Source organism: Triturus cristatus, chromosome 2_2 (assembly GCF_964204655.1).
Source record: "Triturus cristatus chromosome 2_2, aTriCri1.1, whole genome shotgun sequence".
Lineage (NCBI taxonomy): Eukaryota > Metazoa > Chordata > Amphibia > Caudata > Salamandridae > Triturus > Triturus cristatus.
In genome coordinates this window covers 435018748-435032485 of record NC_140582.1, presented here as the reverse complement: position 1 = coordinate 435032485, position 13738 = coordinate 435018748, and the positions used below count along the sequence as shown (strand labels likewise).

At 42.3% G+C, this 13738-nt stretch overlaps 1 protein-coding gene across 1 annotated transcript in view; it reads left to right on the top strand.

Annotated features, from left to right (window-relative positions):
* The window catches only part of INTU (inturned planar cell polarity protein), a 319704-nt gene that overhangs the window by 194405 nt on the left and 111561 nt on the right, over positions 1–13738 (top strand). Inside the window, exon 10 of the mRNA XM_085641533.1 lies at positions 6498–6560. Within this exon, the coding sequence (XP_085497659.1) occupies positions 6498–6560 (63 nt within the window). The remainder of the gene's footprint in view (positions 1–6497; positions 6561–13738) is intronic.

Below are 13738 nucleotides of genomic sequence, written 5' to 3'. Positions count from 1 at the left end.
TATCCCTGAGCTTACTCCTCAGAGCCCTTTTCAGGGCTATATGAGCCTTACTGCATGACGCGTGAAACCACCCTTTAATGTTTGATTGATAGAGTTACCTGTGGGTCTTGTCAGAGCATTTTGAATATAATTAGCCAGCACTCTAAATGCAGCTAACCAGCCTTCCATTCTGCTGTCTCATTCGAACAAATAGCTACATAATTAGCATGTGTCCTGATTAAGTCAGTGAACACCTTTCGCTGTACAACACGCATTTCAAAACAATACCACTTAACCTTCCCACACTTATCATCTGGGAGAGCAATTCTGGTTTAACACCCACTTGAACATTTTCAAGCTCACCACAAGAGGATTATAGTCACTCAAACCTGACAAAAGAATTTAGAAAATTAGCAACAGAATAATTAAGATTCTCCGAGAATAAAATATGGTCAATATTACTACAATAACCATTCCCAAATAAGTCGAAGGTGCAGTAACTGGTAAGGGGAGTACATTGTTGATAAAAAAAATTTACATTTCCTTTTAAAATAATAAGAAAAAGCTCAATCACTGTCTCTTTGCCCTGCTTTAGACACTCGTGGGGAACAATGTTATGAGTTCCTGTGTTCAAAGTTCCCTGAGACAGGTCCTCTCCTCTCAAAATTTGATTATTTGCAAGCGATCATTTACCCAAATCATGGTTGACATTGATAGAAGCCTTCAGAGACTCAATTCTTTTGAACACTTCCTCAAAAGAGGCTTTGATAAAAAGTTACATTGCATAAAGCATGCACCCCCATAGATTCCTATTTCTTTAAAGCTGCGACATCCTCCCTGGTTAAATTAAAACTAGTTGATACATTGTCAGCATTCAGCATTTCTCCCTGCTGTGGCCACAATGTTTAATTTGTTTTTACTTTAGAAACCCATGCTGCCCATTTCAATTTCTTGGCATGAGTCAGACAAACTGTATCCGGTGAGGCTAATTCAGTAGACAATTGAGCATGAGTTACACAGGGATTATCTCCCCATAAATCACTGCAGGAGGAGATTTTTCTAGAACACCACCCCTAAACGTGCTTGAATCTTCTTGGAGGTGGCAGCCCCCCTCGCCTCCTGCTGAGTGCTCACTAGCCTTTCTTCCGCATTGCAGATTTCCTCTTTAATCACCCCCATTGCGTTGGTTAAGAAGGTAACAATACTGTTAGCCATGGGTATATCCTTATCCAGCAAATGAGTACATGGTTTCCTTTTCCCAATGACCACAAGCTGTTCTCTGAGATAATATTAAACAGGGTGCCAGAGCAATGAACAACCATTAATAAGGGTAGGCCCAGCTCAGTCTCTGGCCTGGGCAAGTCCTCGGGCATGTCCTGTGCAGTGGGAGCCGCTATCTGCCTTATGTGCTACCCGGTGCTGCTGTGAAAGTCCCCCTGCCTCCTGGCGGTAAGCTAGTAGCTGACTGAGAGTACTTCGATACCCAGGCCACAACAGTTGCCACTTAGCTGCAGGCTATCAACGTCCAGGAAAAATCCCAGTGGCGGCTCCAACCGCTAAGGCGGAGCAGCGTCGCCCCACTCCTTTTAAGCAGTATAACTAACGGAAAAAATAAATGATAACTCAGTAATTATCATTTTATCTTTTCCTTGTTGTGGCAGCTTTGCGGAAAGGGTGGGGATGCTCTCCTGACAGAGTAGGGGAAGGGTGTGGGGGGGGGCGATGCCCTCCCGAAGTGCATATGAATGTTTGGCCAGCCGACTAGGGCCTGCCAAACAGCCATGCACACTTTACATGTTCTCCACCCAGGCTGCATTACAGCCTGGGTGGAGAACATGCCCAGGCCACTAGTCTCCGCCTGAGCGCCGAACTACAGCGCTCAGACCAATCACAACTCTGCATTGCAGTGTTGTAATTTGCTCAGGGGAGGCTGGGTGCTTCTTGGGTGCTCTGTTACTGTTCCGGAGATGGCAGTGAAGAGAGCAGCAAGACATGGTGAGACACGGCAAGGAGGTAATTTTTTATTTCTTTATGCCCTCTCCCCACCCCCTTGCCCTCCCACCCCCCATCTGTGCGAGCCGCACTGCAAAATCCACCAAGTGATAGTCCCCTTCCTGGAGCACGACAAGCTCCAAGTCACCACAATTCTGTGGATAGTCCAGTTGCAGTCCCTCCTGCCTTAATGATTCCTCGTGTCAATGTCATAGTATTGAACCAGCGTAATATGGTTCCAAATCCTTAATTGTCTCTGCTTTTGGAGGCCGAAGCCCCAGTAGTTATGCCCATCATGGCCTTTGACGATGTGATCAGTTCAAAAGGCCACCTTTGAAATGCACATGCCCTCTGTAAATTTTGTCCTGTCTGCCATCCTACCCTGGGAGGTTTGATCACACTTGTTAGTGGGGCCAAGACCCTGCCCCTTGCAATGCAGGTGACAACTCTGGCCCCACCTAACCGTCCCAGAAAGGGCCCTCAGAGTCAGAGGACCACAGTCTCCTGTGAACCTCTAGTTTACGGCCTTCTATTAGGAATGCACAGATGTGGCTATCCCCCTAGCACCCAGTTGCGAATTAGGAGACAGGCTGCCAGCCACGAGCATCGAAATGCCCACTTTCCAAAAGTGACATCTCAATCACTATAATGTCGAACTCCCTCCCTCAACTGGAGAGGATTCGCCATTACGAACTCATAAATTCAAAACACTATACGGTTACTGTCTGAAAAAAACACGTTAGTTATAGATTCCTTACCTTATAATTACCCCAAGGCGTCAGACTGGATCCGGAAAGTTTTTTCGTTAGCAGTACCTCTGCGCGTTGGAAGGTGGCGTCGGTCGGCTCCGCATCCGTCGTCGGCGTCGTTATACTTCAGTGGGAATTGAATCTTGTGCTAACTTATTAAATGTGCGTTCCCTTTGAGCCGCTTCACAACTGTCCTTTACGTCTCTTGACTCTTAAGACTGCTTTCCTGGTAGCCATCACTTCTGCTAGAAGGGTGAGTGAACTCCAGGCTCTTTCTTCAAAACCTCCTTTCTTGTCTGTTCATCCGGACAAGGTGGCTCTCAGGACCCATCCATCCTTTCTTCCTAAGGTGGTCACTGCCTTCCACATCGGGCAGACCATTACTTTGCCCACCTTCTTTCCGCCTCCGTATCCTTCAAAGGAAGAAGTGAGGCTCCACCGTCTGGACCCAAAACGTGCGCTCTCCTTCAATCTAGATCGCACAAAGCAGTTCCTTGTGGATGATCAACTTTTTGTTGGTTACGTGGGTGCAAAGAAGGGTCGGGTCGTACCCAAACGCACCATTTCTTGATGGATAGTGTTGTGTTTTAAGGCTTATTACTCTCTAGCTAAAGAGGAGCCTCCAGTTGGGCTACGCGCTCATTCCACCAGGGCGACGGCAGCCACTACTGCCTTGGAAAGGGGAGTGCCTCTGAATGACATCTGTCAGGCAGCCACATGGGCATCGCTGAACACGTTCATCAAACACTGCTACCTGGGCAGCCAACTCCGGAGAGACATCTTCTTTGGCCGTTCTGTTCTCCAGGAATTTCTGGTGTGATCTTGGTTTGCAGACCCACCACCGGGGTTGGTATTGCTGGGGTACCTATTCTAAGGTATGGACTCTATAACTAATGTGTTTCTTTCAGATGCACAAGTTACTTCCCTTCGATAACGATATATCTATAACAAACATTAGTTAGTTATAGCTTCCTTACCGTCCCACCTATCCTCCCCGTTCTGCGAACTGATTTCTAGACATCCTTTCAGGGCCCTAGGTTTGTGCACCAATGGTCAGTGTCTTGCATGACTCTGCGTTTCTGGCACGGAAAATCGTGTACAGAACTGACATCAGCTCGTGATGGCGGCGTCTAAGTAGCTGCCGCGACATCATCCTGGCGACCATGATACCGACGACGGACACGGAGCCGACCGACGCACAGAGGTACTGCTGACGAAAAAACGTTCCAGATCCAGTCTGACGTCTGGGTGTAATTCTAAGGTAAGGAATCTATAACTAACTAATGTTTCTTACAGATATATTGTTACCGAAGGTAAGTAACTTGTGCAGTCTGTCTGTATGAAATACTGCTTGATAGCCTTTCCCTACACCCCCTCATGTTATTCCAATGCGAGAAAAGCAAACACAAGGAGATGATAGACAGAGCGCTGAAACTTTTCAGACACTCGCCCCCAGTCACAGATCTGGGTTGAATACATCATCGTTCTTTAGCTCACTTCGCCACCTCAGTTCAGACCCAGCTAAATACAAATCAGTCTTGACCCTGTGCCTCATGGGAACAGTCCAGCCCGAACTGCCAAGCCAGGTCTTCCCTGAACCGGAAACAAGTATCCTGGGACCAGTTTCGAGGTAACACCCCTCATCAGTCAAGCTAGCTTGAATCCAGTGGCAAAGTGAGCAAGGGACCCATGTCTGGGCATACCCAGCCAACTTAGGGCGAACAAAGCAAATACAAGGAGATGATGGACAGAGGGCTGAAACTTTTCAGACACTCACCCCCAGTACCAGATCTGGGTTGAATCCATCATCGTTCTTTAGCTCACTTCGCCACCTCAGTTCATCTCCTTGTGTTAGCTTTGTTCGCCCTAAGGTGGCAGGTTATGCCCTGACGTGGGCACAATCGATGAGCTACCTCCATGGATGGCACAACCAGTGCGCCAGGCCCACGGAGGTGCATTCAAGATATATGCCCCATGAGATAGGTCTTACCCATGGCAAGGGACTTACAGCTAACTCGAATCAGCCAATGATATATACACCGATCCACAGTATGTATATTATGAGCACAGTGCTTTGACACTGCACAGCAGTGCCAAACGCGCGCAAGTCCTAAGCCAGCAAAACAAGGTCAAAACATGAGGTCGGCACCCAAAAATGTTAGGGGAGACCACGCCAACAGTTACCAGGTCTAACACTACCCTTGAAATGATAGTATGGGTGACTCCAAATTCAGAGTTGTACAAATAATCATTGTTCCTGAACTCAGTATCTAGAGCTCAATTTAAAAAATGCCTAGGTTTCCTTCAGTCCCATTTCTCATTCATTACATTTTACCCTATGAATTGATGTCTGGTCTGTACACAATGAAATATGATTATAAACTGCAGCCCACTTGTTGGCTCTGAGTATCACCTGCTTTTGGACAACCAACAAACACTATATATTGCTGCAACCAGAAAGGTCTGATAGACAGGTGGTATATTACGTGTTTCAAATCAGCCATCGGGGCAAAACATGATAGCTGGAAATGTTGTGACTTATTGCTTTTTTTTCTACTTATTTTACATATTTGTTAATTTTTGTCACAAGCTTGATTGTTTAGTGAAACCAAAATTCATCTACATAAAGGACCCTTGCTAAATTCAGAATTGTCAGCTTTTCAGAAGTGTGTAACTTTCACGGTTCATCCAAGAGTTTCACACCTATTTCCAAAACAAACTGCAAGTAAATTGAAATCACAAAAATAGAAAAAGTGGTCACCACTTCAAATATTGCAAAGAGTGGTGGTACATTTTTTAATTACTCTACTCGTGCTTGAAAATTGGGAGGCTGGTGATCTTAGCACAGTAAACCTTTTGTTGATGCCATTTTTAGGCAAATGTACGCTTTCTTGTGCAACACTTTCTTCCATGTAAAAAAATGCTATATTTTGGATGTTTTCAATCAGGGAAATCCACAAACCTTCGTTACCTTGGGTACCTACAACATTTGGGGCAGAAAAGGTGCAAATGTGGCTTGGGTACCTTATATAAAAGAAATGGTATAAAGGCTTAACTGCAAAGTTTCTCAAACATCAACAAAGTGCTCAGCACTCCGGATGGAAAAACCTCACCAGCTAGGGTGTTGTGTTACTGGGATTACCAAATTATTAAGCTATTCTTTAAATCACTATAGGTGGCAACATTTGCTTGCTGTTTTGAAAAACACTTATCAGTTCTCAAATGAAAGAAACTCTAGACTTCCCCCAATAACATTACAACTGTATATTATTGGAGGGAACTGGGAGGGAAGGCTGGTACGAACCCTCTTCTCCTGTGAATTGGTGCTCACTTTGTTTTACTTTTCTTAGTGTACCTCAAAATTAAATACTACTAGATTGTGTATTTTACTAAGCTAACATTAATTGGACCTTTTCCTCAGTGGAACATTGTATATTGTATCTCAAATGTTTACTCTACAAACCTAATTTTATAACCATAGGACAAAACAGTTGGACTTGTAAAGTGAATGATTATGATAATCCTCTGCATCAAACACCTGTCTTTATAGTAACATTACTACATGAAAAGCAGGTTAATCGTCCTTTTCAGAAGGCCTTTTCCTTTGCACACTCCCCCTTTTGTTTGCTCTGACTTGCTAACACAGTAAATATTGAATGAACTACCCAGTAACTAAAAGATTAAGTTTCCTGTAATGCCAGACAAACTAATTTGGCAAGCTGCGTGTCCGCTATTTCATGAAACTGGACTTAAATATCACATGTCTTCTTTTTACAGTCTGAAGACTACTATGGCATGAGGCGTTTGTACATGATATTGGGCTCTTGCCTCTTCTACAAGGTAAGACAACCCAGTCTCAGTGCATGCAAGAAGTTGTTGTAATACATGCCTCAAATAGTCACCAATGAAAACAATGCAAGTCATTTTATGCATTTGTCACTGTATCCAAGCATGACTGAATTCATTAGTTGGAACAAAACTCCTCCAGTATAAATAACATATTTAGAACATGGTCTATGTTTCACGACAGCATGCTTTTATATCTTAGTGTTCGTTCACATAGTCATCTCTGGCTGTGAAACCAGGGATTGCATTCTCTAATAGCAAGTCTATAGGCCTGGTTTAACCTTTATGAAGATTGCCACCAAAAGGACTCTTGCCAACAAACTGTGGTAGTCTTTCATAATAGCTGTGCTCATTCATAATAGTATAATACATATGCTTAGCATTATCCTGCCATCTAGTGTTGGGCTTAGAAGATTACAAGTTGTTTTTCTTCAAAGAAGTCCTCAATTCACGAGGTATAGTGACCCCTTCCCCAGTGTGTATTGCGCATGTTCCTCTGCTCCTTTGTTGGATTGTTTTTTTCCCCCATCAGGTTCAGATTTCGTTATTGCAGCTCCGGGACCGAATCTTTAGCCTACACGACGCCTTTTTAGGCTCTCCGTATTCTCTCTGAGCCGATAAATCACCGATCCGGACGGCCGAAACTGGATATACTTCTATATTCAAGGTGCCCGCCCGGGCCCGCCATTACTCAACGACTTCTATTCCATTCTACAGGAATACGTCCACATGGGCTGAAAAATATCCCCTTCAGTTTTTGTCCTAACTGCCACGCTAAATATTTCAGACAGGACTTACATAAAGTATGTAATCTATGTTTATCTCCAGAACACGAAGAAACATCCTGCGAGGCGTGCTTAGTGTTCACATGGGCAACAAAGAGAGCGTTGTTGGGCCCACACAACCATGCAGTGATGCACAGAAGATGCTCCGGGTATCTTCGGATCAGTCACCAGACCCCAGTCAAGAAGAAGAAAAATCGGAAGCACAGAAGGTGCCAACAGATGTACAGATACTGCTGACTAGCAGTGGAGGTATTTCGGACTCTGAGCCCGACTCCATACCTCAGCAGAAGCCCCCCATAATCCTACCAAATTACCCCCACCGGCTTTCAGAGCCCTACTGCCTTTGGGCCATGGAGGTCTTCATAAACAGGCACACAAACAAATGTCCACTATGCCTGCAAAGCCTTCGACAAGCAGCGAAAAATTAAAGGCATTAAAATTACTTTTGACTCTGAAACAAGCTTCAAAACCGAAGTCAAATAAGGACTCGGAGACAAAGAAGCATTCCTGGGATCCAAAAGATATCTCTGGGCTGGAAAAAACCACACATCGGACCTGAAAACCATCTTGGAGCCGAGATATAGTTCAGCTTCAAAGGTTTTGGTGTCTAAAACTGCACACAACCAGTCAGCACCATATACGAAGACGCAGAAAACAACAAATAAGGAGGGCTCTTGAAGCCCAAATCTTCGGCATCGAAATCTGCAAAAAGTACTACAAGGTCACAGAAAAAACAAATAGAGCCCATTCTTGAACGCTTGACGGAGAAGCTGGATAAAGGGCAAAATACTTAATTTATAAACCCTTATACTAGGAAGGTGGGCACAAAACCACTACCACCTGCTTCTCTAACACTACAGAAGAGGAAAAAATATTTTGAGGAGGACGTTGTTGGGCCTCAACAGCCCCATCAACAAAAGAAAAAGAAACATGACGGAGACGCAAGCCCTATTTCTTTTCCTCCTCCCCCCTCCCTTTCTTCCTATACCATCACCTCTTATTCCAACTTCTCCTCTCATACATTCAACAACAGAACAAGTGCACTCTCCAGACCACTTTCCTTCAGAGCAGCCAATGCCTTCACCAGATCTTTTTCCACAGTAAAAATAAAAACCAGGAGGATAATTCCCCTTACTTTATGGATCCACAAGGTGATCCCAATGCATCCCCTCTTCCAGGGGATATGTATGATGCTGATCCATTAGATGACGCAGATCCAAGTATTTATTCATCCAAGCCCTCCCTACCAGATGATACACCAGCTTTTCATGACATCATTAACAGGGCTGCTAAATATCATAAAGTCAATTTACACACGGTTATACCAAAAAGATTTCCAGGTAGAAATACCTAATAGATACACACAGTAATGCAAACACTACTTATGCTAAAAGGTATATTAGCATCTACACAGGAGATATTTAAACAACCTTTTAAATCTAGGGTAATCACACTGCATGTTGAGAAACAATATAAGTCATGTCCGCCGGACCCTTAATATATTGAGGACAGGTTACTCCAGATTCACTGGTGGTCCACACTGCCAGAAAAAGAGCCAATTCTCAAGGCACAGGAGACGCGCCTCTCACAGATAAGGAGAGTAGACAAAACGATGCTGCAGGTTAAAGGGTAGCAGCACAAGCTGCCAAATATATGTGTATCGCTAATTCTGTGGGGCTATTCTCCCGATATACAGGAATTATTGCAATATCTCCCTACCCAATATCAACAATGTGCAACACAGTTAGTGGAAGAAGGCAAATCAATATCCAGTTCCACTATACAATGCACATTATATTCTGCAGACACCAGTGCAAGATAAATGAATACTAGTATACTCATTAGAAGACATCCATGGCTAAGAGTATCTGGATTTAAACCAGGGGTACAGCAAAACCTGCTTAATTTACCCTTTGAAAGCTAAAATTTATTTGGCCCACTCGTAGATGAAATGCTAGCAATACTTATAAGAGGCACAGAAACAGCTAAATGAATAGTAGCCCTACAAACATATCAGTACAAGGGTTCCTTTCGTAGGGGTCATTACGAAGTACAAACAGAGTAAATTTCCCCTCTAACTCTAATAATACCAACAAACAACAGGGTTCCTATTAAAGCCAATTTAATAGGAGAACTTCCTACAAAAAAAAGATTATAGAAACCGAGGTAAAGGCCGTGCAAACACTGCCAGAACCCCTACCCCTCCAAAACAGTGAGAACCTACACCTCCCCCCAACACACATAAAACCTGTGGGTAAATGTTACAACTTTTTTTTATCAACATTGGCAAAAAATCAGCACAGATCAATAGGTGTTATCCATAATAAAAGACAGCTATTGTTTAGAATTCAAACAAACACCCCCCAAAATTCCACTCAAACAACAAAAAATGCCAAAAGAACCTCTTATACTATTACAGGAAGAGGTTATTTCTCCCCTTCAAAAAGGAGCAATAGATATCGTACCATTACATCATCAGGGACACAGAATATACTCCCTTTATTTTCTAATCCCCAAAAAGGCCACTAAACAGGTACATTTCCCCAGAACACTTCCACATGGTTAGACTACCATTGTTAAAGTAATGTGATTCCATGACAGTATGCATATTTTCACATCCTCATTTACCTGGACCACAGACGTTACCTACGCTTTCAGCTAAACCGACAACATTATCAATTCAGAGTGCTACCATTTGTGGTCACAACAGCTCCAAAGGTTTTCATAAAATGTCTTGCAGTAGTGGCAGCTCAACTCAGGAAAGAAGAAATACACATGTTTCTATATCTTGACAATTGGCTCATCAAACGTCCAACACACTATAAGTATCCTCAACATACTCAATAGATAATAAACCTTCTACATAAATTTGGGTTTACACTAAACATACAAATGTCCCATTTGCAACCCAACCAAATTCAGCCTTTTCTGGGTGCAACTCTGAACTCAATCACAGCCAAGGCATAGCCCAGTGCAGAAAGACTATCAAAGTTCTTTCAAACATTACCTCAATTTCAGCCACAAGTTCACATCACAGTAAAAAATGTGATGGGACTATTAGGGATGATGGCCTCAAGCATAGCGATACTACCACACGCTCGTCTACATATGCCTCCCCTTCAACATACTCTTCAATCATAATAGTCTCAAGTGAATGGGGGTCTACAAGATCTAATGTTGGTGAGGCCAGCTACTCATTGCTCTCTGTAATGGTGGGACAGCAACAACTTATTTCACGGCCAGCCCTTCAAAGACCTAATTCCGCAAATCACCATTACTACAGACGCATCCCTTCAGGAATGGGAGGAACATATGAAAAATCTCACAGTTCGTGATCTATGGACAGTAGCTCAAACACATCTGCATATCAGTCATCTGGAGTTGCTAGCAATTCAGCTAGCCCTCAAAGCTTTACACGTTCACTTGTACAATAAAGTAGTGCTCATACGGATAGACAATATGACTGCAATTCATTATGTTAAAAAATAGGGGGGGACATTTCTCACAGCTATCTCTCCTCTCAAAGAGAATCTAGCACTGAGCAGTTTACCAAAAGTTCCACCTCCTAGAAAAATACCTACCTGGAGTGGACAACGACTTCGCAGACATGCTCTGCAGAACACATCAACAGGTGCACGAGTGAGAAATCGATCAGACACTGCTTCACTCTTACTTCAAAAGATGGGGGACACCGGAAATAGACCTGTTCGCCACTCACTTCAGTGCCAAATGCCAAAGCTTCGCATCCAAGTTCCCTCACCCACTATCCAAAGGCAATGCCTTGTGGATGAATTGGTCACGAGTATTTGCTTACGCTTTTTCGCCTCTCCCACTCATTCCATATGTAGTTCAGGAGTTAGCACAAACCTCTCTGACACTAATTCTAATAGCCCCAACATGGGCACGGCAGCCATGGTTTACAATCCTACTGCCACTATAACCCTACTGCAACTATCTCTTGCGCCATATGAGAAATTACTTCTGTGGCCACAACTTTTAATTCAAGATTAATAAGATCGTATACCCCAATCCCAAATGGCTCAATCTAGCGACTTGGCTCCTGAAGTCTTAGAATTCGGACATTTAAATCTACCGCAAGAATGTATGGACATCCTTAAACAAGCTCGTAGGTCTACAACTAAAGCGTGTCACACAGCTAAATGGAAACGTTTTGTGATTTTTTTTTTAAAGATAAACAATTACAGCCTTTATCACCTACTGTACAAGATATTCTAGGCTATTTTTTTCATTTACAGCACACAAGGCTTGCCTACACTTCTATTAAGCTACACTTAGCAGCATTAGCAGCCTATATGCAAAACAGACAACATATGTCTATATTTAAAATACCAGTCATTAAAGCATTCATAGAAGGGCTAAAAAGAATTGTACCACCTACCACTCCAGCGGCCCCAACCTGGAACCTGAATATTGTACTTACCAAGGCTTATGGGGCCGCCATTCGAACCACTTCATTCATTTCAACTCCAGTTTTTACCTTGGAAGGTTGCTTTTCTAGTGGCAATCACATCTCTCAGAAGAATAAGTGAATTGCTAGCACTTACTTTGCAAGAACTGTTCTTTAATGTCTATGCAAATAAAATAGTTCTAAGAACCAACCCTAAATTTTTACCCAATGTGGTGTCAGCTTTTCATACAAGCCAAACTACAGAGTTACCAGTGCTTTTTTCCAAATCCTGACACAGTAGAATAAAGGGCTCTTCATACATTGGATGTTAGAAGGGCCATTATGTTCTAAATTGATAGAACAAAATCGTTTAGAAAAACATAACAAATGTTTGTTACTTTTATGAAACCACATCAAGGGGCACCAATATCCAAAGCAAGAATTGCTAGATGGATAGTCAGATGTATTCAAACTTGCTATCAAAAAGCCAAGAGGGTGATTATAGTCCCATTCCACAAGAAAACTAGGAGCCACTATGGCTTTTTAAGGAAATATTAGAAGATATTTGAAAAGCAACTGTGTGGAATAACCCACATACATTCATTAAGCACTGTTGTGTTGATGTACTCACTAATCAACAAGCAAGAGGTGGTCAAGCTGTACTAAAACATTATTTCAAACACGTGATTCAACCAGTCGCTAGCCACAGCAAGGGGAGAACTGCTTTGCAGTCAATGCTAAGCATATGTATCTACGGCCAATACATACTACAAATGGAATATGTTACTTACCCAGTAAGCATCTATTCATATCGTGTAGTGCCGTAGATTCGTATGCACCCACCTACCTCCCTGGAAGCTTTTGGTTGAATTACTTCTAAAATATTTAAGATATATTTAACACACTTAACATTTTCCCTTTTTTTAATATGCATGTTCTTTATATTCTGTCATTGTATTGCTCCTATCTTTCTAACGCTCACCCAATGAGCCAAAAACAATATAACAAAGGAGCCGAGGAACATGCGCAGTACACAGTGGAGGAGGGGTCACTATGACTTGTGACTCACAGACTTCTTCGAAGAAAAACAACTTGTAATCGTCTGTAATCGTCTGAGGCCAACACTGGATGACAGGATAATGCTAAGCATATGATTCTACGGCACTACACACTACTAATGGATGCTTACTGAGTAAGTAAGCTATTCCTTCCTTTATATCAGAAGCATCTTTTACCGTGGCATCAAACTCCATAATATCTTGGACCCGTTATAGCATTGCTTTCTATTGTACAACTAGCAAACATTTGTCAAATTATTTTTTTCTAATTGGACAATGCCATTTCTATAAATATTTATTTACAGTGTAAAAATAAAAAATTAAGAAAGTCAAAACAGCAATGTTAAATTTAGAGTTGGTTGCTTAGAATAAGGATGTGTTTGGTATGAAAGGTGGACTATTGAAGGTATTTAGAGAAAATGCTTATGGGGAGTTCCCTCTATTTGCTAGGTTTACTACTGTTTACCCATATGTGATAGATAACTTCTGTAGTTTTTTTTATTAGTTATAGGTAGTACAAAAATAACAAATAAAAAAGATTTTAAAGGAAGGTTAACGTTTATAGGAAGTTGTTTTGGTCAAAATCATATCATACTTGGAAATACTAAGTTATTGTAAAATAATTGCAGCAAAAGAGCATGAGGACAATGATTTGTGTGTATTCAATCTTTTCATTTTATTTTTATCAGGGGTCATATTTACCATGTACACTTGCCTACATCTTAAAGCTGGCAAGAGCTGCAAGCATATCATCAGTCCACAGTTTTATGTATGTCATCTTTTTGTTGTCCACAAACAATCACCTCTAATTACACCATTACTAATGAGTTACTTAGTCCTACAGTGCAGCACTACCAGAGAGTAACCTCAGATTTGTTTCCTTAATGTCTTATATGTGTTACATGCCCTAGGTGAAGCGGT